General features: G+C 40.4%; 1 protein-coding gene across 20 annotated transcripts in view; it reads left to right on the top strand.

Moving 5' to 3' along the window:
- CELF2 (CUGBP, Elav-like family member 2) overlaps nt 1-24258 on the top strand; it is a 556743-nt gene that overhangs the window by 457958 nt on the left and 74527 nt on the right. For all 20 annotated transcript variants that reach the window (XM_017807758.1, XM_017807750.1, XM_017807744.1 and 17 more), the window contains one exon: nt 19925-19973. In XM_017807758.1, the coding sequence (XP_017663247.1) occupies nt 19925-19973 (49 nt within the window). The remainder of the gene's footprint in view (nt 1-19924; nt 19974-24258) is intronic.

Here is a 24258-nt window from a genome sequence, read left to right as displayed (position 1 = left end):
AAAACACTTCACGTTAGCAGGATTCTCCATATATGAATTTTAGCAATTTCTGTATTGTTCCTCTTGCCTGCTAAGCAGCTTTTACTGAACAAGCAGGAATTGGTAGTGGATGGGTCCATGTGTGAAATAATCTCAGAGCAAATGGAAGCAATCTTCTGGCAGAGCTGCAACAAGGGATGAATTTGGATCAGGTTCATTTGGGCATCAAGTGTCAGCTTGCTTCCAGTAAATGAGGTATGGTCGGTAGGAGGTTCAGTAATAAGGTATCTCCTGGAAACAAAAGAATCTGTGCCTTCCACTTTTGCTGTAATACCACCATGCATCAGATAAGGCATCCTTAAATAGCCCAGGAAGAAAATCCGAGGCAAAGGCAAGTGATTTATTAGTGTAAGGTAAGGAAAGCTGGCAGAGGCAGGAGCAGGGGGCTGTAGGGATGCTGTGGTGCTTGGAAATCATCTGTGTTTTACCTGCATTCAGGTGTAACCTGCACTGCTGCAGAGGCATGGAGGAAAATACCTCTGTCTTCATTAAATGAATGAGCCTAGATTATTTTTGGGGTGGTCTCTTCATTTCTTAAATGCAGACCTGCTCCGTGTGGCTCAGTAAGGAGGTTTTGGATCGGCACCAGTGGAGCCAAAAAAGTGGGTTTTTTAGTGTGAAATTCATCCCCCTTCCAAGACTGCATGTTCAGTTTAATTTAAGTAGGTATTTGAGCAAAGCCTGCAGTGCTCTGTCTCTATCTTTGCTTTTTGCCTGGACCTCATCCTTAACAGAGACATGAAAACACGAGCGCTTGATCTGCTCCTTTGAGCTGCACCCTTTTAGTGGACATGAAGAAAATAAGACCAGATATAAATGATTAATGCAGGATCTTGGAAGAAAATATTGCAGGGTGCCTTGCTGTTTGATTACAAGCCTTGGAATTAGTCAACATTTCCATAATTCTAAACCAATATACACCTGTTTTCCCACTGTGATGTGAAGGCACAACTTAATTTAACAGAAACCCTGCTGTGCTAAATCTCTCATTAAATACCAAGCTAGTTCTGTAATTTAAAGTTGCAGCACTACTATTTTAACTGAATTGCCTTTGTATTATAAAATTAATAAGAAGTTAATGATGCACTTTGCTGTATTCTCTCAGATATTTTTTTTCACAGCAACAACAACAAAAAAGAAAGATAAAGAAGAAAAACATGTCACCAGCTGACATCTCAAGGCTTTTCTGGTTTTAATCATTTTCCTGAGGATAGAAATTCATTTAAAAGATTTTTTTAAAAAATTTTAAAAAACTTTCTGCACAAGTAGGATCAAACATCATCTTTCTTACTCATGATTAGTATAATCTCTCTGTTAGTCATAATATTCCTTGTCATATAATGAAGCTTTTATCTTCCCCAAAAAATGTATTTAGATATCACTCGTTATGTAGGATTGCTGCTAGGCAGGGAAGATATGCAGTGTTTGAGAAATACAGGCATATTGTTATATATAAATCAGATCAACAAAACAGGGACAGTTCTCTTCTGTTTACTTGGTGCTGGAATCACAAGTAGCTTTTATGTCTTGTAAATGAACAACATGACTTTTCAGATGTGCCTTTTCAAATATAACATGGAAGCACACAGCTGATATCCTCATAGCTCATATGGATGCGGTTTGTATTGTTCAGCTTAGAGTCAGGTTTTCTTGTAGTGTTCATTTTGATTTTGTTTTAAAAGGCAGAAGGGAGAAAAGGGAAAACCTCAATTTGAATGTAATAATGATCTTAGAAATCTGCTTCTTTGGGCTGAGATGTAGAACTGAGGCCTTAACTAGTCTCATCTTCATTAAGAATCTCATGGCTTCGTTAGAGGTGTTTTAACTTCTATTCCCTAAACAGAATAATCCAATAAATTCCACCCATCTAAATTTATTCTGTACCTTCCATTAGATGTAATAATCTTGGTTCCCCCATGCTCTAATTTGCTACTTAGTGAAAATTGGCTTCTGTATAGAGGGCAAACCTCAAAGAGCCTTATGTAGGGACTGCTTTAACTGCCTTCATGGCACTGACATTTCTTCTTTGTTTTAGTTTTAACATGCTTTATTTTAAAAACAACGTGCTCTGGTTTGCTAACTAGTGAACCTGGTAGGATTTCCTGGCAAGAGTTAAGTGCAGATAGGTAACACAAGAACAGTATACGTTGGTTGGATTCTCGGAGCCAAATAACTGAATAAATGTACCTTTAATCTCATACAGAGGCTGTTTGAGGTCTGGAATCAATGGGCATCCACTGGTAAAATCTACATCTAAAACTCTTTGGAGTCTTTGCTCTGTAGTTGAAGTTAGATAGATTGGACATGACAACAATTGTTTATTGCCTTTATGTACATTTTTTGATATATCCTCATACCTAAGGTTATCACAGAAATAATTAACAGCCCACACCTATTTAGGCCTCTGCACTCCCATGCTTTTAACAGACTCATGGTTTGCCTGGCTCTTATTTCAATTGGGATATACATGTTCCAAGTAGCAGCAAACCATTTGTAGTGAAGTTCTGGCATGAAATTAGGATGTTAGCTGTATGAATTAATTTAATTAAGAGTTTAACAATGGAGAAATACAGTTTTGAGAAAGCTCTTAATATTTTAACAGCAAGGTGGAGTTTGTAGGATCTGTTTTGTAAAATATTCATGGCTTCCTTTTTTGCCAGATGCAGGCACCCATGACAACTTTCTATGAAACCTCATTCAGCTTCTGATAAAATACCATCTGTCCAACAAGAAGCAAAAACCCTAAATATATTTCCGATTTTCACTTTACATTATGAGCTCCTTTCTAATAACTATCCTGGCATACTCCTTTCTGGAGTAGTGTTTTAATATCCAGCTCCCTTCTCTGCTTTAGGCCTTATGGTTTGTCAGTATTATAGGAACATCATGTAAAAATTACCTGTAATAAAAAGGTAATCATCCAATACGACTTGAATAATAGCCTGAATATGATATATCCATGATTTTGAGAGATTTTGACAAACAGAAAGGGAATTCAAAGAGCAATTAAGTTAGTTAAGGGATTGCAGTGATTGATTTATGATGACAAATTAAACTAATTCAGTACCCATATAGCATGGCCAAACGCTGCTTAATGAAGGATCCAAAAAGTCTAGAACTGTTTAAATTATAAAAATAACCAGATGGGAAAGCAGAGAATTCCCAGGGAGCATCTATTCCTAGAAACTGAGCTATAAGACATTGAGCGATGTTAAGAAAGTGAATCAGGCCTATTCCTTCCCTTAAAATACAATTCAAATGGATAAATTTTGCCCAGCTCAGAAAGAAGAAAAGTGTTTTTTTATTATGCAAACACACCACTTCCACCTCTGCCCCTCCAAAAAATGTCGCACTGACTTTGTCACTTCAACGAAAAATCAGTATTTGCACTAAATTCAGGTACCTTATTAGAAAGGCTGGGTTTGCACCTACAATTGCTGTGAAACGCCTAATTGATCACCAGCCTTGGATTCATAAAATGGAAAAGAGTGATTTAGGAACCCAATGAAATCCCTGTAAGTAGCTGAACGTGCAGCTTAATGGCAGAATGATGTGTGTTGTGCAGGTGTAGGGAGAGGGGAATATTGACCAAGTGAAAACAACTTCTCTAAATTGAGCAAAACATTTAATTCATTGTTATATTGTCCCTTTTACTCAGTGAAGGGTGGGGGGTCAAATTCACCTTCCTGTACAGCCTGATCATTAGGATAACTTTCTGACATGTCAGGAGAATGCAGCTCATATCCTCTCTGACTTGTTTGTTGAAAGGATTTAACTTGAATTGACCTAACAGAGCCTTCACCACTGGACTTAGTTGAGATTAGAGGTCACTGTCTCTCCTCTTGAAGCTGTTCCACTGTGTATGAAAATATTAAACTCTCGTAGGGGTGAAAGAAAGCAAGTCACAGCACTTGGTTGCCTAGTGCTGAGGGCACTGACTCAAGTAATGTGATATCTGGATATGAGTCTGTGCTCTAGAAAGTGTTTTATTCTTTGGAAAAGCTTCAAACATTTGGAAGACACTCTCCAAGAATAGGGAAATGCAGGAAGATCCATTGACTTGAGGCACTGGGAGAACGTGGCTAAACCTTGATCTGCATTACTTGGGGGTTATGTCCCAGCCTAAAACCTGAGTGTGACAGGAAGGTGAAGAGCTGCACAGGGCATGAGCATCAATGAGCTGTTTTAGACCCCAGACATTCCTATCAGGCTGTTGCTTTTCCATGGTGTAGCAGATCTGGTGGGAAGGAGGAGCACATTAGCCCAGCTGCAAATGCAGTTAGATGCATTTAGCTTTTTTAGAACGTTCTTTTGGAGTAGTTCGGGAATTTTTTTTGCACAGCTCTGCAGTATAATAATATTGGGATGGAAATTAAGTAATGCATAATAATGGCTTGACCTTAGAAAAATTCACTGATGTGAAGCCCATCCCCAAAAGGCCAGACTGTTCTGGCATGTGACACTGGAATTTACCTCCTATTTCCAGAACTCCAACCAGTTGAGGTCATCACTTTGCAAAATCCCTCCAGACTGTTTTGTCCAACTTAGAACATCTTACTCAGCGAGGGTGGAGGATGAGTTCACAGGATATCAATTCCAAGCTGGGTACCCAAAAATCACTGATTCAGAGAACCTTTTGCTGCGTACTTCAGAATGGAAAGCTCTGAAGAAAATCAAGAGGCCATCACTAGAGTACCCCAGGGTATTGCAAAGCTCACCAAGATTTAGGTGGGATGCTTACCTAAGGATAATAGCCCAGGCACTCTCTTAAACAGCTATTTATCCTTCTGCTGGTGTTAGCTGTTTTCTGTTATCTGGAACAGAAAGTACAGGTGCTTCAGTCAGCCTCATTAGCACCACGACACGAGCTATTAAAATTGTCTTCGTAATGAAAAACTAGTTCAGGGAGCCTTCCTAGCTGTCTGACTACTCCTACAATCGTGAAATTAGAAAGGCAAATCGTAAACAGTGTTGCAGGCATCAGGAAGCAACATCATTAGAGATGCCCTTGGATGCCATTTACCTGCCTCGATAGCAATGTTTGGCACCCATGGATCTGAGTTATGTTACTACTAAAAAACCTGGACCTCATGGCATGTTTATCACAGGGAGACTGTTCAGCATCCTCCTGCCATTGTGTCCAGCCCTGTGAGCTGTGCTGCCTCCTTCAAACACCTTGTGCTGTGTGGTCCATTGCTATTGAAGGTTTGCAGTGGTGTCTTGTTTAATGTTTGCATTCCCATGGCAGTGAGGGAAGCTGAGGTATCCCCAGCCAGCTTTCTCCCATCTGAGTCAGGTAATGAACCACACTGTGCAGGTACAGCATGCTGTTCTATGTGACAACGTGCACGATGAGAGAGAGAGAACATAAGTTCTGTCCTCTCTGTGGTCATTAGAAACCCCATAATACTGGAAAACCAGGTGAAACTGGGTGGCTTGATTGAGCCTTCTGCTCTAATAACACACTTTGGACAATCATATTGTGGCTAATTAAAAACACTCTTTGCAGATCCGGAGAGATAATTGATTTTTTGCTCTTTCTCTGTAAGAATTATCATCTTCATCAGCTTAGTTGGAAGAGCTACTTCTTTGTCTGCTCTTCCTCCTGTGGTGTGCAGAGAAATCCTTCCTCCTCTTGCCAGCAGGGTCCCTGGGGCTGCTGGAAATACTCAGGGATTCATTTGGGTGCAAGCACCAATCTGGGGTACAGACTTGTTCATCTGATTGTAGTGGTAGACATCCAAAACCTTTAGAGACACTAAAAAGAGAATTCCCACCCTGAACAGTCATGGAAGATGCATAGTTGCAGAGCTTATATTTTAGGCTGTCTGTGTGGGTCAAGTGATCAGCACCCTCTAAAGCAAAGAGCAAATATCTATTAGTGGGACAAGGGGGAATGGCTTTAAACTGAAAGAGGGCAGGTTTAGATTAGATATTAAAAAGAAATTCCTCACTATGAAGGTGGTGAGGCACTGGAACAGGTTGCCCAGGGAAGCTGTGGGTGCCCCATTCCTGGAAGTGTTCAAGACCAGGAAGGATGAGGCTTGAAGCAACGTGTTCTAGTGGAAGGTGTCTCTGCCCATGGCAAGGGGTTTGGAACTAGATGGTCTTTAAGGTCTCTTCCAACCCAAACCTTTCTATGATTCTGTGATTAAAGTGTTAAATACCTTTTAACAGGAAAAGCACTACCAGAGAGGACAAGGCTAATGTTTGTTTCACTTTTGGAATGGTCCATAATATCTGAAGGAGTGGGGAAAAAAGGATGGAATGTCCATTTTGTTGCTGAAAACCGTAATGGCTTTGCTCCCAGACTGTAGCCTGAGTATCTTCAGGAGCAGAGAAGCAGTCACTGAAAAAGATGCCACCATAACTCCATTTATTGGCAAAAGCTTATCTCTATTGCCTTGTGCCAGGGAAGTTAAAAAAGCAAAAACTGCAAAAGAAAAAAAAACCCACATTGAGCTAAACAGTCTTAAGCAGTGGTAAACAAAATGTAGCTTCCTTTGTGGTTGATTTTTATCCAGCTGCAGCCAAATATCAAAGCAATATCAAAGGAAAGCTACCCATTAATTAATTCAAACTGACTTCACAAAGCAAGCTGGAGCTTTTGCTGATATCTGATTCTGACAACTTCCTGATCTTCACAAGTTGTCATTAAGAGTGGCATTAAAGCAGTCTGCAGTCAATCCCATCTCTCACTCTATTGTAGCTCAGAGATGGGCTATCGGCCGTTGCGGAAGGGGGGATACGCAAGCAGGGGTTACAATAAGCAACTTTGCTTCTTTGCAAATGGAATTTGCAATTTAACAGGGAATCTCATTAATACACTGCCTCTGTCATTCATCCTAGGAATGCTCACCCATTCCCACTTGCAAACATTACAAGTTGCAGCGAGTGGAAATTTTCTCTTCTGAAGGAGAATCACAGGAAAAAAAGAAACGGAGAAAGAAACTGAAAACGAAGCTCGTGTCTGAAAGGAATAATTAGAAGTCTGTAACGATCTTTAAGAAAGCATGAATAGAGCCTTATCACTGATTTCAAGATAGAGAACATTGGATTCTGCCATTGAGGAAAGTAAGATTGTGGAAAACAAGGCACTAATCATAGGATAAGATTAGTTTTAAACTAAGAACTCGGAGCGGCCTGGTCTAGTGGAACATATCCCTGCCCATGGCAGGGGGGTTGGAATGAGATGAGCCTTAAGGTCCCTTCCAACCCAAACCATTCTATGACTCTATAAACTGAAATTCAGATAACCTCCATAACTGAAGCTTGCAATTCCACCATGAAAATAAACACAACACTCCGGTGTTCCTTACCACTGCCAGGATCTCTCAGAGGGATTAAAGCCTCATGCAGAGATGTGAGGGATGTGATACCTTTATATTTCCATTCAGCTGTGAATGGCTCAAATGATTGAAGGGAGTTTGTTTTCTAGACCATCACTTGAGCAAGTATCCACCAGACAGCAACTAATATTATTTTGTGGCAAATTCCTGACAATACCTTGGAGGAAAATGTGCTGTGTTATTATACAGTATGTTCATTTCAGATATTGCAAAGAATACAGAGAGGATAAGTGCTGTTGTGGGAGTACCTCACCAAGCATCCACAGCAGCATCCATGTAGATGGTGCATTTATTTCCTTCAGGGCCAAGTACTGCCCAAATGCCAGTGATAAATGGGAGTTATTTTTGATTGTACAGAGAACTGAGGATTTACCATCATAAGAGGTGAAATAAAGCTTAGATCAAGTATCAGGAAAAAAATAAACAGTATCTGTTCAATTAGAATAATCTTCTAAAGGAAACAAAGTTAAATCCCAATCCTTATGGGGGGTTGGGGTAGGAAAGTATTAGAAAATATGGCATAGGCAGTAATCCTGTACTGGCATTAAGTCGTTCAAGATGAGCTACTGGATTATTTCATCTCTCATTTCTCCAATTGCTAAGAAGTGAAGGAAATTGCTATGCTTGTGTGAATATAGAATACTCCTATTTGTGCAAAAATATATGATTAGCCAAAAAGAAAGATCTTGCTAAGTAAGAGCTTCAACCAGTCTAAGTGCCGTGCTTATACACTTGTGTCTGGAGGGCTCTGAGGGTTGCTCAGGCAGGCATGTCCCTTGCCTCTTATGACCCTTTTCATTTTGCAAAGAATGACATGGGTTTATCCCAGTTTAAAAGTGGTCTGATAGCTGACAGCCCTCATGTCTACCACTTGTCTTCCTCCCTGTTGACATGAGAGCCAAAAATAGAGAGTGTGACATTGGGGAAATTTCTTTTCTGCACCCATTCCTCTTCCCCTGTGCTTTCTTTGCCCTCTGCTAGCTTTGCTGGCACTGCAACAGCCCTCAGGCTGCATTAGCCTCTCTCAGAAAAAATAGCATATGCCAAGAAACCAGGAGTTCAAGACTTCCCAATAGCTCTAAATGCTACCTTTGGAGCAGGTAGGATGAATGGTTGTAAGAGCTTTTAGCTCAGTTGGTTTTATCAGAGGACCTTCCTGCTAGCTCTCCGTGGCTTCCAGCTGTTCCACCCGAAGCCATCTCTGCAAAGAGATTTCTTTGACCTTTAGGCAAGTCGCACATAAAGATGTTACTCATGGGGCACAACGTGGAGAAAACTTCTAATTGAGTAGCAGAAAAGAATAAGTAAGGGAGGACAGCTTTTCCCATACTGACATTTATAGTCGCTAAATGAAGCATATTGTTGCTTTTTTCAAGAGAACCAAGGGGCCCTGTCTCTGGACACAGGCATTAAGGTTCACGTTTGGGGTCAGATGCTGGTTCAGATGGGTGGAGGCAGGTTGGTTTTTGACTTACTGTTCCTGATGCCATCCCTTTTACTAATCACAGCTTGATCCAAACACCACAGCCAGCTGGAACTGACTCACTCTTCAAAAATATATGTTTCTGCTAATGTTGTGCATTTATTTTTTGTTTGTTTAACTTCCCAAACACCTATTGACAGAAACATTCAAATACCTTAGAATTCCTAAAGATTAGCACTATAAATATATACTGTGTGTGTTTAGTTTGAGTACAAACCACTTTCCTTATCCCAAAGAAAGCACTAGCAGAGTACATTAGCTACAGAGATGCTAAAAAATTAAAGAGTGAGTTCATACAAAGGGTGGTTAAAAATAACATGGTTGCTTGACGTGATTCTTACTGTTGTTTGTACGTATACACAACTAGAGGTTCATATTTTGGTGTGTACAGTGTGTGTTTGTGTATCCTTGTGGCTGGAGACTGCGGTGTCATTCTGTTTTCATAGATGGATCAAATATCAAGGTATCTTTTTCATTCTCTCTCCACAGCCAGATTATTTTGCCACTGCAGAGTATTGGCATAACACTGAGAGCTTTTATTTGGATGCTGATACTGGATAGTCGTGGAAAATTCCTGTAACTTCAGCTCATAGAGAGCTTAAATAGAATTTATGAGCCATATCCTCATTTGGCGTAAAATATTATGGCTCTGCTGGTTCAACAATAAAACTGTACTACTTATCCCAGCTGATCTCAGTCAGGAGAGTAGGATTTTTGACATCTTCATTCAAAACCTCTTTTCTACCTGAATGCTTTGGCTATTCCCTGCAATATTTAGAGGCATGCGTGTTGACAAGTAGTTTGGGGCTCATATCTACCCTTTAAAGAAATCTGGATTGGTCTGTTTTTTGGTAACAGGGGGGAATTTGACTGCTTTCTGCCTTCTGGAGGGGTGGGAATTGTGAATCAAGAGATATATTCCAAACTTAGAACTTTTCTGCCCCTTTGCTAAAAGTGAAAACAGCAGCAGCCCCACATCATCAGTGCCTACTCTATATGTTGTACCCTTTGCTCTAATTTAAAAGGTAGAGTTTTAATAGAAGTTATAATTTTGATGCTTTGGGGGCTTATTTCAGACTTACCTCAATCACACTTTTTAGCTATAAGATGTTCTTGCTAGTACATTGTAATGCAAATGGGAAAGCCTTCCAACAGAACTTTAAAAAAGCTTTACATAAAAAAAAAAAAATTCCTGTAGCCTAGAATCTGAGTTTTGTACCAAATAATAGACTCTAGTTTCTGTCAGAAGAGGAGCCCAAGTGCGTTGTTGGATCAAGGTGACCTTCCATGCTGCAGAAAGAGTCAGGCAGAAGATCTGCTTAGTANGAACAGAAAAATCTGTGATGTGAAACTGGGGGAGTGGCTGAGGGTGATTTCTCTCTTATTAAGTGAAAGCAAAAAATTGGGAAGATAAGTGTAGATGAGATAACACTGTGAAAGAAACAGAGAAGCCCCTGACTGTATTTTCTTGCCTTTCTGAAATGTTGCTGTTCTTAGTCATCTCTTTTAAAGGGTTATTTCCTGAATTTTAACTTGGCAAAGGTAGAGGATATTGATGAGCATAATCACATGGTGTTTTCCCAGAGCAGAGTTCACAGAGCAGACAGTACATGCAAGCACAGAACGGCGTAAATCTTAAAATAAAACTTGTGCAAAACAAGCATTTAATATCCTGGTAGCCTTGGCCTCACTGAGAAACGAGTTTGTGCTTTGCATTACAAAAGCTATTGCATGTTTTTAAAAACCTTCCATTTAAACTAAATTTCTTTACGGCCTGAAAGAGAATTTATTTCATTTTTTGTTGGGATAGTATTTTTGGGGGAGAAGAAGGAGAGGGTAGAGAATTGCTTTGTTTTCCTCACAAGTTTCTAAAAATCATCCTAGATGTTGATGTGAAGTCAGAGGGATTTATGTAGAAAGGGAGGGGTTTCCTGTGGACCAGGCTCGAAGCTTAGCACCCTAAAATGGTGACCACAGACTGAGCTACTTGAATATTTCCATTTGGCAGCAGAGAGGTCTTTTTTAAAATGGGAACACTGTCTTGAGCTTTCACAGATTCTGAGAAGGGCAAAAGTCACTGAATATGCCCTCAGGAGTCAGTGGTTCCTAAGCAGGGAATCTGACTTTTTCTGGGAGAAGAAATGTGAAATCTGCCTCTGCAGACCACCCAAGTAAGCACAAACTCTTACTTTGCTGCCTTCTCCTTTTGGGATGGTTGAGGGACCTTTGCTTAATTCCCATGGGAGGTGAGAGGACTTCTCGCAAAAGATGAGTTAATAGGTAGCGCGTTTTGGCTTTGCTCTGGTTCTGTTTTCCAAATACTGATGTGGGGCAAGGGAGTGTTCTTAGATTTGAAGGAAAAGTACTCCTTTTTGAGTCTTAAAGTCCTGTTGACTTTAGGAAATAAACACCCAACTAGGGAGGTGGAAGAAAGTACGGCTTCAGAACACTTGAGTCATGTCCAGTGGGACATTGACTGGAAGGTTTGTGTCATGCTGGGAATTAAGTCGTGGCATCTTAGGTCATGCTGGGCAAATCCACCCGATGCAGCACAGGGCTGCATTAGTTATTAGCTGAGATCCCAAACGCACAACAGCTTGGCTGGCATTTGGTTGCTCCAGCAGCCCTGGATCACTGCTTCGAGTTCTTATGTTACCTCTTGAGTAGGGTATCCAGGGAGTAATACTGTAAAAAAAAATATGTTTGTGTGGAGTACACACGCTAATTAATGTCTTACCTGTATCTGATGATAAAATGACAAGATTTTTGGATTGAGAGACTGTGCTTCAGTTGTGGAATAACTCCAGATGAATCACATATAGCCTCTATGCCTTTTTCCCCCATTACCTTCCTTTCTGCCGAGAAGAGATAGCAGCAGTAAGTACCTTGCAGTGGTGTTAGGAGAGGAATCAATTAGAGCGTGAGGAGCTCAGGCTCTGATGTGGTGTGGACAGCTTGGCTCCCTCCCTTCGGATCGTCATTCCGGCCCATGCAGTGCTTCCCTGCGTGGCACTGGGCAAACCGCCGCCTCGCCGCGCTTCATTTTCCGCTCAGAAACCTGGGCAGGAATTTTTGCTCCTTGCAGTTGCCTCGAATGGGTGTTAAAACCCAGGCAATTAATGTCACGGAGAGACTTTTGTTGTCTTCCTGCCCCACCCCGTTGGCATTCAAACTTCAATTGGCGTAATGTCAACAGAAGTTATTGCCGCTGCAGATGAGATGGATAGCTCTTGCTGTTAAAATAATATCTCATGTTTTGCTCAGTTGTCTAATGGATTTGCTTTTTAAGCATGGATGATATGAAATATCCCTAAGGCATTATTCCCAACAAGGTATAGAATGCCACTTAATGTCTATTTTTAGGATTGAATAGGTTCTGTGAAGCCTCATTTGTTTGAAGATAAGATAGTTAATCACTTTGCTTTCCAAGTGATTTTGAAGAGACAATTTTTGGCCATATCTCCTGTTCTTTATCTCCACTCTGTTTGGCTCGCTTGTGTCTTGGAGTTGTTGCCATAAGTGTGGGAGGTAAGAAATGAAGGGATTAAATAAATGGAGGAGAACTGCTAACCGAGCAACACTAGCTATTTGTACGTTAGGAAGGGAATTTCTTCTAAGACATCCAACTTTTTAATTTCTATATGAGGATACAACTTTTAAAGGAGACCGAGTGCTACAGCCTAATTAGTAAATGTACAGGAGGAACAGCAGGATGTGGGGGTGACTGTGGAAGGGGATCACTAGATGAATTATTAGTATTAGTATTATTACTTCCATTCTTATTATTATTTCTATTATTTTTTAAATTTTTAATATTATTTTAAAGCGCAGCTTAGTTTTTAGTCTCTCTAACTAATGTTTAATTTAACTTGAATTTGAACCACAGAGTGTAGTGGATTGCAAATGACTGAGTTGGAAAGCTTCCAAAAGCCATTGAATTTCAGCGGTTTTAGTGTTCTCCGGTAAAAGAAACGACTTGTTTTAAGCAAGCTATATGCTTGTTTCTGTGCTCTAAATAGAAAATAATGATGTTATGCATTACTGCATGAACTATATTTGGCACCCACCAGCAATATTCATTTTCTCTTGCTTCTCTCCCTTCCTCCTTCCCTCTCCCTCTCTCTCTCTCCAAAATATGCATATATATATATATATATGTCTGACAGTAATCTAGGAGGCCAAGTAACTGACCACATTCTTCTACTACAGAAATTGTGTGAATACCTAACACAGCTTAAATCCCCTAAATTGGGATTTATGAAAGGATGACAGCAAACAATCTTCTAGCTATGCCATCAGTCAGGCAGTTACAGCAACTGCATTACATTTATTTGTGAGAGTCTATGTGATGGATGCACATTTGTCCTGCTTTTACCCGTGAATAAACTAAGGTAAATTACTCCAACCAATACTGGGGATCCAAAGCTCTGCCTGTGCTGGTGAAGCAAGCAGGAGCATGGTGCTGGTTAGCGCTTTCCTGTCTGGGCATATCTGGGGAATAACATGGGCTAGACACTGTTCCCACCAGGCACTGTGGACAAGGACATCCTGTTTCGAGAGGAAGGAGAAGTATGGCTGCGTAAATGCAAGCTGTGCCATGCCACTTCTTTTAAGAGCCAGAGAGCAGTCCCTTGCCTCTTTTATTCACTAGTATTTATTTGGCCTTAGAGACTGTCCCTGGTTCCCAGAGAAGTTCCCTGAAGCTGTAGCCAGATATTGACTGCGTAATTCAAGTTAGTTTGACCCTAGAGAAGTCATTCTAAACAGTTCTTTTCGATAGGAAAATACACCTCTTTCAGTTCTGGGAAACTAGTATTACTTGTGAGTCACAAGGGTTTAAAAAAGCAAAACCAGTTGGCAATGAAGTGTTGTGAGAAATGTGTTTAAGAGCTTCTCTGAAAGGATCCTATAGAAAAACTGGGGAGCTAGAAGCTGAAATGAGGGGCTGGGGGGTATGTGTAGAGGTATCTGCACATAATAATCCAGAAAAACAATGACCTCCGAAGACACTGAAAATCATTTAATTCTCTGGTGCTTATGGACCATTTTCTCTTCTTCCCCTAGTCCTTTGGTAGGTCAATACATGCCTTCCTGACTTCCAGACTCAGTGAAGGTGCTCAGGAGCCTGGCAAGTAGAGATGCGGTTTTTCCTTGGACTGCTGGTCTAATTAAGCTGCACTCACTAATTGGATCAGGAGCTTGGAGAAAGGTTTGAATTCATTTCCAGACCAGAGTTAGATGAAGAACATAATTTTTTCCAGCTGGCTTTCATGCTGGTACCTCTTTAGGTGCATTTCTTCTCCTGTGCCCTCAGCCTCTCCCTGCTGCTCCTTGATATTTTCTTTCTCTTTGTTTTTTCTATTGATTTCAAAAAGTCTCTGGATTTATAATCCTTCCCCCAAGAAGAATATTAGGGTTTAATTAAGGTCTGACATCTCTTTCTCTCTCTCCCACATTCTCTCCTGACATTTTACAATTCTGAGAGGTAGAAAATATGAAAGAAGTCCCCTTTGGCTTCAGCAGTGATTAATGCCAGCAAGGAGAAGTCCCAAAGTGCTAGAAATGACAAGATACATGCAAGCTGTCATCATTTAATCCTATTGCTTTCTGTTTGGTTTGGATATTACCCAAGTAACCCAAGTTCTTCAAATTTACCCTTTGCTTGGGCGAAAGTTTAGCTCCATTCTGTGTTGTGTTTCCCTGCAGTGTGGTTTGTGAGAGTGACAGGTAAGGGACAAACTGAGCTGGGTCATGGCTAGAAACTTATAGCCAGGGCAGATGACAGGCAAGAGAGGAAAGGGACAGGTCTGAAAAGGGCTAAGAGCTCTAGAAATCTTCTGGTAGCTTTAAAAGGTTATAGAAAGATGATGAGAGGAATGGTAAGCAGTGAGGGGTCAGGTATAACATTGTCCACACACATCCCCTCAACTCTGGTGGTGTAAAGTCACACTGTGCTTAACTTCAGAGGTCTTTGAGGTGGTCTTTCAGTGCCATGTTGAGCTGGGTGAAGATGTGGGCAGGCTTACGTGCATTCCAAGTCCTTTCTTGCCAAATGGTTTTCTTTCCTCAAGGCATGAGGAATCACAGGAGCAAGGCACATCTGCAGTGGCAGGAGTGGAGAATAAAAGCTGCTAATGGATGTATGAAGGTGTTTTTGCAACAGACCGTAAAGTAATGAGTATTCATAGTCTAATTATGTGGCTAGAGTTTCAGAGGTGCTGAAGGTACCCAAATTTCACAGACCCAACACAGCTGCAGCAAATTGAGCCCATCAGCTCCTTCATCTTCACTGAAAAGCAGCTTCTGCTTTTAATCACTAAAGTCCTCTGTAAGACTAACATGCTCACATGTTTAACAAAATACCTCTTATTAAACCAGCCAATACAGACCATTTACAGTGCCAACCTCCTCCTCCTACAAACCTTGCTTCACTCACAGAAATTACTGCTCTCAGGAAGTCTTTAGCCCACCCAGAACATCTGAATGCCCATTTCTCTTCAGAAAACAGATGGAAAGCAGGTGCCCAAGAGCCTTTCCACCAAATATACTAACTCCAAAAGGAGATTTAAGCAGTTGCAGGTGACTCGATGGCAACTTGGACCATACCAATCCCATCCTTATCCATGCCTGGAGACAGTTCTTCCCCACTCACCCTTAGCACTTCAGGGTAAAGATTACACCTGATTTGAAACATCTCCTGACTAAACAAAACAAACCATACCTTGATCGCCTCATGCAATGTGCAAGCACACAATAGTAATCACAGCTAATGACTCTGCTAAATGCTAGACTGCACACACCTCCTTGTTTGGTGTTTGTTTTGTATACAGAAGGTAACATCAACTGAATAACAAGGATGCCAAGTTACAGATGGGGTTGTGGAATCGTATTTGACAGCCGATTAGAGTAATCTGACAGAAATGATGACTTAATCACCACGACAGACTCCAAATTCCCAGATAGAATTCCACCCAGGTTAATCTAATTTCCTTGCAATATTTTTGCCAGAAATAGACTCTTAGCCGGCTTGTTTTCTCCCATGCAGATGTCACATGGCTTTGACAAGAATGTAAATAGGAAGCATTATTGTGGTTGAAAAGATGAGTTTGAGGCTCTAAAACTGGAGAGGGTGTGTGCCTTGAGAAGTTTTGGGTTGTTCTGCTGTGTTTTTTTATCTGATGAAGTTACATACAGTGGGATGTACTCAGGAAAAAGAGGGGGAAAAAAGAAAAAGAGGTAACTATTCAATTGTAATTCTAGGTCATGGCGTGGTCCTGCTGCTGCCCTGGACATCGCCAGCAGCCAGATTCTCATTGATTTTAGGGGATTTTCAGGATTTAATGTTTGACAACTGTTTCTTTGCCTTTTTGATTCCTATGGACCATCAGCACCCCTGCTTGGGATGTGCCCAAGGAGATGTGGTGATCTGCTTGGCCTCAGCCTTCGGGTGGGCTCTGTTAGAGCAATGAAGCCCCTATTTTGCTGGCAGCACTGCCACAAGGCACCAGCAACCTTGGGCAAGAGGCACTTGCCTGCTCTCAGTTGTAAAACAGTGGCACAGTGTGTTTTGAGACCTATGGACAGAGAGTGCCTGTAGGAAAGGTCAGTTGTGCTGTACTTGCTGCACAACTGTGAGCTCTATATTATATTGACAAGATGTTGTTCCTTACAGCCCGTACTCCAGCCTGGGTGTGATATCCCTGTGCACAGTGCTTGCCAGGGGAAGCTGCCCACGCTCAGAAAGAACTTGCCTGAGAGCTGTGTTGCTCTCTTTTTACTGTATGGTCTGAGCACAGGGTAGTGTTCAAGTCTGTAAAGTATTTGCTGCGGTTACTTTTCTTACTCTTGCCTATTTGTTAATTGCAACTGTGCATTCATAAATACTGTGCTTTCTTAAACAAAGATTTTTTCAAGCAAAGAAGAAAATGCTTCCTGTTGTTCTGTGTGACAGCATGACATACTGAGAAACCACTTACCTTGAGATCATAAGTGATGTATAGCTGCAATAACAGGTTTCTGATAAGACATGAAATCCTTCATTTCAGTAGATGACATGATTCTAGTGAGTGGCATCTAATTTGAAACAGGTTTATATCATCTATAATCTTTTGGAGGGCCTGGGAAAGCGCAGCTATTTTATTATTTTTGTAGCCTGCAGTTATACAAGGAAGATATAAAACGCACAGATTATTTTCTGTTTTGCTCATTGTAGAGTGAAAGGATAGTACCTATTTAGCTTTTGTCTCTGCCCCTTTAATTTTCTTATTCACTGCACACTTCTTTGAGAGTCATTCTTTTCTTTTCTTTTCCTTTCTTTTTTACACCTACCTTTAAATATTTTATGGGTAGAGAGCTTATAATATGTATTGTCACGGCAGTTGTCTCTAGAGGTCAGCAATGAGTTTAATAATGAGATGCGAACCAGTGACTCTGTAAAACCCATTTCAGGTTATAAATGGCATGTTTTATTGAATCTAGTGTTAAAGGTTGTTAACGTATCAATTGGTGATGGTCAGGGTTAAACAAGCTTCAACATGAGCCCTCTCATGTTAGGAAACTGTCAGGAAGGTATTTTTCCACCTTCCTCTTCCACTGAAGCCAGGTTTGTGTATCGCATCTATTTTTTCCAGGGTGCTCTGTAGTTTAAACTCTCCAGGTCTGAGCTGGATCTTGTGTTGATTTTGCACCTATATAATTTAAGCACAACAGCATCGCTCCCAAATTCAACTTGCTGGTGTGAAGGGAGTTTGGACCATGACTTTTCAGCAGGAACCTTTGAAATCAAGTAGAAACCCAGCTGAAGCATCCTGTTAAATCTTGCCTCTTGCTTCGTGAATGTACCAGATTACTGACTTAATGAACTTGGGGTAATTACGTGTAACAGAAGAGGACAATTTCGGGTGCAATAAATGTGTTTGTTAGGTAACACTGATCTTTATGTTGTGGCCATGGGCTGCAAAAACAACTTCTTCACATGAATTGAGTCTAAAGTTGGCTTCTGTAGTTCAGGCAGTTTGAGAAGTTCAGAAGTGAGAGGTTTTTAACATTGTTAGAATTGCCTTTATTTAAAATATCTCCTCTTTGGAGCATACAAATGCAACTATAAAGAGCGATAAATTCTCTGTCTACAAAAGACCTGAATTTGGGTTGGGTTTTTCTGTTATAATCTGCATATTCCTGAATTTACAATACTTACCTTTCTTTCCTCTATTTTTTCACCATTCCATTGCTCCTCAGAGACATCAGTAACCTTCAGCGGGCTCATGGAGCAAGTTACACTTTTTTTCTTCTTTCTCTTTTTGATTGCTGAGTGGACATACTGCATCACATTCCCATGAATTTTAAGTCTCCTGCAGTGCCCAATGTATTGTTGATTTCAGGATAAATATTAAGCACTAAAGACAGAGTACGATAGAAGTTCCCTTTTTCCTATAAATTTGATCGAATAAGAGTGGCAGAAAAGTGCTGGGCTATTAAGGTCCATTTAGGAAATGAATGATTCAAAGAGAACAGAATTGTTAAAATTGAAGCAAATTTATGCATCCTGGTGACTACATCTACCTTGTGGCTTTGCCTTTTCCTTAAGGCACAGTGGGGAGTTTGCAAGCAGCACAGGCAACGCATTGATTTGCAGGGCCAGGGAGCATTCTGGACTTTGAGTAAATCTTACAGAAACATTCACAGCTATACTTTATATTTTCTAAAGAATCCAGCATCTTTTTCCCTGGAAGCTAAGTGGCTCCACCAAAAGCAATACAGATTTGGGTTTCTGTGCTGCTTTGAAAGCACATTTGATATGAGGGCATGGATGTTCTCTCCTGCTCAGCTGTTTTTGTTTCCCAAAGTTTGTCATAATAGTCTTTTATTAGAAAAACGGAATTGCTTCTGACATTTTCAGGCAATACTCAGCTCTGCTGCACTGAAAAATGATACTAAAGCAGATAGAGCATACATTTATTTATCTGCTCACGTGAATTGGTAAGGAATTGCTGAGGAGAGAAAAAGCAGTGGCCCTGCTGCTGCTGGAAGGTTTGTGCAGTCAAATCTCAGCAACTATACAGAGCCTATGAAAGAAAATAAAAGTGGGGTTTTTTGCAAGCTTAAAAATTTCACATATTGAATATCAATGTGAGGTCAGTTCTGAAGGCTTTTGAGAACCTGTAACAAAATTTCCCTGAGTACACCACAGTGGCCACGTGGCTGGCTATAACCAATGTCCATGGTAAAGCCACACACCCTGATCAGAGGGAGCTCAACTGCTGTGGTGTTGCTATTCCTGAAAGAACAAAAGCACCATTTGTAAAAATTTTGTTGGAGTTATCAACAATTCAGTGTGGGAGCAGCATCATGTAGTAGAGAAAGCTGAGGACACACCATTAGGATGCTGTGAGATGTTCAGCACGGAACGCTGCACACGGGGGTAGATTTCCTTTGCAGTAGGAGGGACACGAATGGAGGAAGAGGTTGAAAAGGAAAAAGGATTAGGAGTTTTTATGGAAGCCAGAATTGTTCCATGTTGTGGTGGAAGCTTTATGAATGAATGTGTCATGTATCCTAAAACAAAATGATGAAATACTGAACAGTTATAGGAAGCTATTGTAAGAAGCAAGATTCTCTTCCTCTTCAGTCCTGAAAGAATTAGCATGCTTTTTTTAATTACAAGCAAAGTTCATTTGTCAAACTCAAGTCCTCTGAGTACGTTTTAAATGCTTGCTAGTTCTTAAATTACTTGAAAATTTCATCTTGGTTTTGGCAGTGGTTGAGCTCGAGGAAAAAAAAAGTTGGTAAAACAGAAACCAAGCATGCCATAAACTAATGAAGGCTGTAACATTAGAGGTCTTCTGAAACTAGATACAGCAAATAAAAGATTTATAGGAGTCCTGTGGGCCCAGTGATCTATTTTTTTTTTAATCTTCCTGGTTATAAAATGTTCCTTTTATTTTTTCTTAAAAGCCTATAATACAGTGTTATTTTGAATTTATATAATTAAACATGATTCTTGATTTTTTATGACTATCCAACCTGCCTTACTCTCTTTCATTTTTGTTTTTAGATGCATCATCCTATTCAGATGAAACCCGCAGATAGTGAAAAGTCAAATGGTACGTGTTTAATTTATTTTTACTTAATTGTGACTCTCTCTAAACTAAAGCAAGCACAATATTGTGAGAGGTTTTGCTTTAGTGCTTGTGTGGTGAAAATTATATGAGGTAGTTTCGCTCTACCTGATGTGTTGGGGAAGGTATTGAGCTGCTCTGAACTCCCTTTTATCTTCTGCTTTAAAGAAGGAAGGAAATGTTCTCAAAAAGGGTCTTCCTTGTACCTCCTGTATGTCACGACCCACCTTACTGCATCCATCTCTCCCTTGGTTTCTCCTAACAGCAAGGTGATGTGGGAGCGCCTGATATTGATAAGATGGAGATGAAATTTTACTGGTGAAATTTAAAAATAAAGGAAACAAAAAAACACTCCTGTGTTAACAAACTATGTAAGCAGATGATCAGCCTTAAACATTTGCCTAAACTACCTTTTTATAGAATGATGCTGTTCTGAATCCGAGCCAAATTTAGGTTTTAATCATATGCTTCATTATGAACTGGGAAACCCACTTTGCAGCTCTCTGTATACTTATTCCTCTCAATGATTGAAAAATGAATGCTATAAAGACAGTAATATCCATTTGGAATACTAGGGTACTGTCTAAGTGGATGTATATGACATGCAAAACAGACAGCATTTTAAATCTATTAAACATGCCAGGTTTATATATTCAAGGAAATAAGATAATCGAATGGTAGCGCAACCTGGCTGGGTGTGATTCTTTAAAAATATATACATGTGTATATTTTGCCCCTTGATTTGTTCCTGTAATTTTCTAAAATATATGTTAAAGATATCATCTGCCTTCTTAGATTGCAAGAGCTTCATTTTCCCATAAGGCCCACATAATCAGAGCTGGTTCCTCCAACAGGCATCTTTGCACCTCATTAATTAGTAATCAGGGCAGAAGCCCTGCACTTAGAGATCTACATACCTGCAAATGTAAATTATGATTGGGCTCTAAATCTCTCTGCAAGGCTTTTTTTAAGGCTTCTTTTTTAGCTAATTGTAGTGCAACCCTTTTTCGGGCTCCTCCAAGGATTAGGAAGTTTGGAATGAAATTAAAACTTCACATTATGCTAGGTTTCCCATTATAACAACTTTCCAAACAAAAGTAGCCATGAGCACAGGAAATATGAGCCCTTACCCATTTGTAAGGGAAGGGTGTTCTCTCTCTCAGGTTAGAATCAGGATCATCAAAATCTGACTTCTGGCCCTGCACAGGGACAGTCCCAAAAATTACACCACGTGCCTGAGAGTGTTGTTCAAATGCTCATTGAGCTTTGATGTGCTTGGTGCCATGAACACTTCCCTGGGGAGCCTGATCCAATGCACACTCCCACCCTCTGGGTGAAGAACCTTTTCCTAATAGGTTTTAACAGTGATTTCTTGCTGTTTTCGAATGCTCAGAATAGAGGCCACGGCACCAGCATGGGCAGAAGGACTGAACATTTCAGGGCCCACTGCAGTCCAGGAGAATATTGCTGTTTGAATCCAAAGTCCAGACCATGATATTTAGTGCTAGAAGTGGGTACAATTATCCCTTAGGCACAGGAACACTGGCCTGAACCCTCTCAACTAAGTGTAGCCTCTATGAGTTCTTCTTTCAAAGACAAATTTCACCTCAATTTCCTAGGTAAATTGGAAAAATAAGAGGCAGTGGGCCAAAATTGACTCCCAGTGAGTTACTTGTTCATTGTCTGAAGTGTTTCTTTCTAAAGGAGATTGAACATATTGGCAAAACACTATGGGGAATTGTGCAAATTCTGTCTTACTCTGCAAGTAGCACCTGCTTGAAAAGCAGGGTACATTAGCTCCTGGCTGCTGCTGTTAGTCCAGGGTTATCTGCATGAAACTCCTGTCTGCACTGTGGGAATACTCTCTTATTTTCTGGCACCTACTCCAAGCATGAAAATCATGAGGGATTGTCTTTTTTCCCTTTTTTTTTTCTTGCCTTTTTTGTATTTTGGGGAAAACAAATTCTCAGATCAGAGGTTCCAATTGTCAAATTAAAATCCTTTTTAAATTTAGACTCCTAGAGGGTGTAGGAACTTCTGATAGGCATGTTCTAGGGGTGGTGAACTATTTTTTTTTTAATTGACTGGAGAAACAGAAGGCAAGCTAATACTGCAGTGATGCAGTATTTCTGCTCCTCAGAAAGACAGGGTGTAGGCGTGGGGTCCATGGAGTAGGTAACAGTTTGCAAGCAGCTTGGAGATCCAGAAAGAGAAAGAACAGCAGCATGGGGGATGTAGAGGCTTGTTTGGCACGTGTTTTCCATATGCCTCAGGCTATCCATCTGAGGAGGTATATTATCCATGCCAACAGCAAATTGTAAACTGTACCTCTTCAGCCAGATTGGTAAGTTCAAAGGGGAAAAGAAAGAAGACATGACAAGGCATCTTGGTTTTCATGATCTGTGGTGTTTGAGCTTTTGAGGAATACTTGAAACGCTTTGATTTCTGAGTCATGGGAGGATCCCAGTACATTTTGTAGGTAAAGTGATGTTACTCCATTTTCGAAGAGGTTAATAAAATTCTTTTGGTCAAAATTTCCAGATATCTTGTAAACAGATCTGCAGGAGAAGTTAAACACTCACTACAATTCTTCTGAGCTTGTACATGTTTGTGAAGGATTGATAGATCTGTTCAAGTTCCACAGGGAGGAGGAATACGTCCTCTCATTCAACTTACAGAGGTTTCCAAAGAACAGTATTTCCTGTGTGATATGTCTCCTCCCTGTAATGAATCCCTTGCTAAAAAGGTTTGAATGAGCATCCAAGCCAGAGAATACCAGGATGAAATGCTCCTCCTTCTCCATCACTCTTCCTGTCCTTAGATATGTTCGTCACTGTCCCTTAGCACCAAGGACCGAGCTCACCTCGTGGAAACTGGGAGATGGGTATGGAAGAGACACCTCCTGCCCTCACGTTACTAACCTAGACCAGATTGCTCAGAGCCCTGTCCAACCTGGCCTTGAACACTTCCAGGGATGGGGCAGCCACATCTTCTCTGGGATACCTGTCCCAGTGATTCCTTCCCTGGGTACGATGTGTCTGAGTCATTTCTCTGCTCGTGTAGATGAAGCAAAGCTTAATTTCTTCCATCAAGCTTTTAGCAGCTAGAGTTGATGGGGCAAGACTTGCCTTTAGATCTAATTAATTTGTCTACCCAGGAGTATTCTGAAAAGCTTCTTATTGTTGAGAAATGTAACACCTCTGAAAAATTTTCAAATTATGAATTTTGTAGTGTGTCCTGGTCTGATCACCCTGTAGGTCTAGTCCGACCACCTCTGTGCTAGGTGGTTGTTTTAACCTATCTGCAAAGTTTTGTTTAAGGATTATCTTCCAGATATGCATGAGTCTGACTTTGAGGGCTCCACCATTACTAGATTAATCTCAACTGTTAATCACTCACAGTATTTACCCTTTTAAGGGCATTTTCCCTTTTTTCAAACAAAGGAGGTTCCTGCACTCTAATGCCAAAGAACACATGAACACCTGCTTGACTCTGAGTTATCTGTGACCATTAGCATGCTACAATTTGGCAAATACTTAAATGTGTCTTGGATCTGGATTTGAACACAGTCAGTACTTTCAGGCACATATCCCACGGACAGTATGCTCCAAAGTGGATCAAAGTAGCAGCACTTCAGGGAAAATGACTAAATTCTCTGTTTAAAAAAATTAAAAAAGGAGGGAGGAGGGTATCTGAGAAATCTTATAATTTATTTTTATTTATTTTATTAGTGAAAAGTTAAAAAATAATTTTGAAATTCTAAGTGGCACAACTTTGCCGATTTGGAGGGAGTGATTAAATGCCATATGTTAGCACTAACACATAGAAAAGTTGATAATTAATGCAGGCAGCTCCAGATCCAGGTGTGATTTTGACAGATTGTATACAAGGGGTTTTCACAGGCTTACAGATAGAGATAAAAAGTCTGGTTTCCCCTCTTCCCTTATGTCTGGGAAAAGAAACCAAAAAAACCTACAAAAGCCACCATTTATACATAATTACCTGTTTACTGATTTGCTCAAAAGAGAAGACAACTTCTGGGAGGAATGGGGAGGAAATGTACTCATTATCTTACTGGACTCCTCAGAAATGCATAATAAAGGGTTATAATTTTGATTTTTCAGAATTTTGGGGGTTTAGAAGAGAGAAATGTTTGTCAAATCTTTAGGGAGATTTCCCATGATTATTACAGGGTTTAATTCTTTTGTAGCATTCAGAAAATAATCTCTACTGCTCTGTTCTCCTGGGTTAGCACAAGCGATCTAATACA

The sequence above is a fragment of the Lepidothrix coronata genome, unplaced genomic scaffold (genome assembly GCF_001604755.1).
Source record: "Lepidothrix coronata isolate B3197 unplaced genomic scaffold, Lepidothrix_coronata-1.0 Scaffold20, whole genome shotgun sequence".
In the NCBI taxonomy this organism is placed as follows: domain Eukaryota; kingdom Metazoa; phylum Chordata; class Aves; order Passeriformes; family Pipridae; genus Lepidothrix; species Lepidothrix coronata.
The sequence above is the reverse complement of the archived record's forward strand: the minus strand, read 5'-3'. Positions and strand labels throughout refer to the sequence as shown.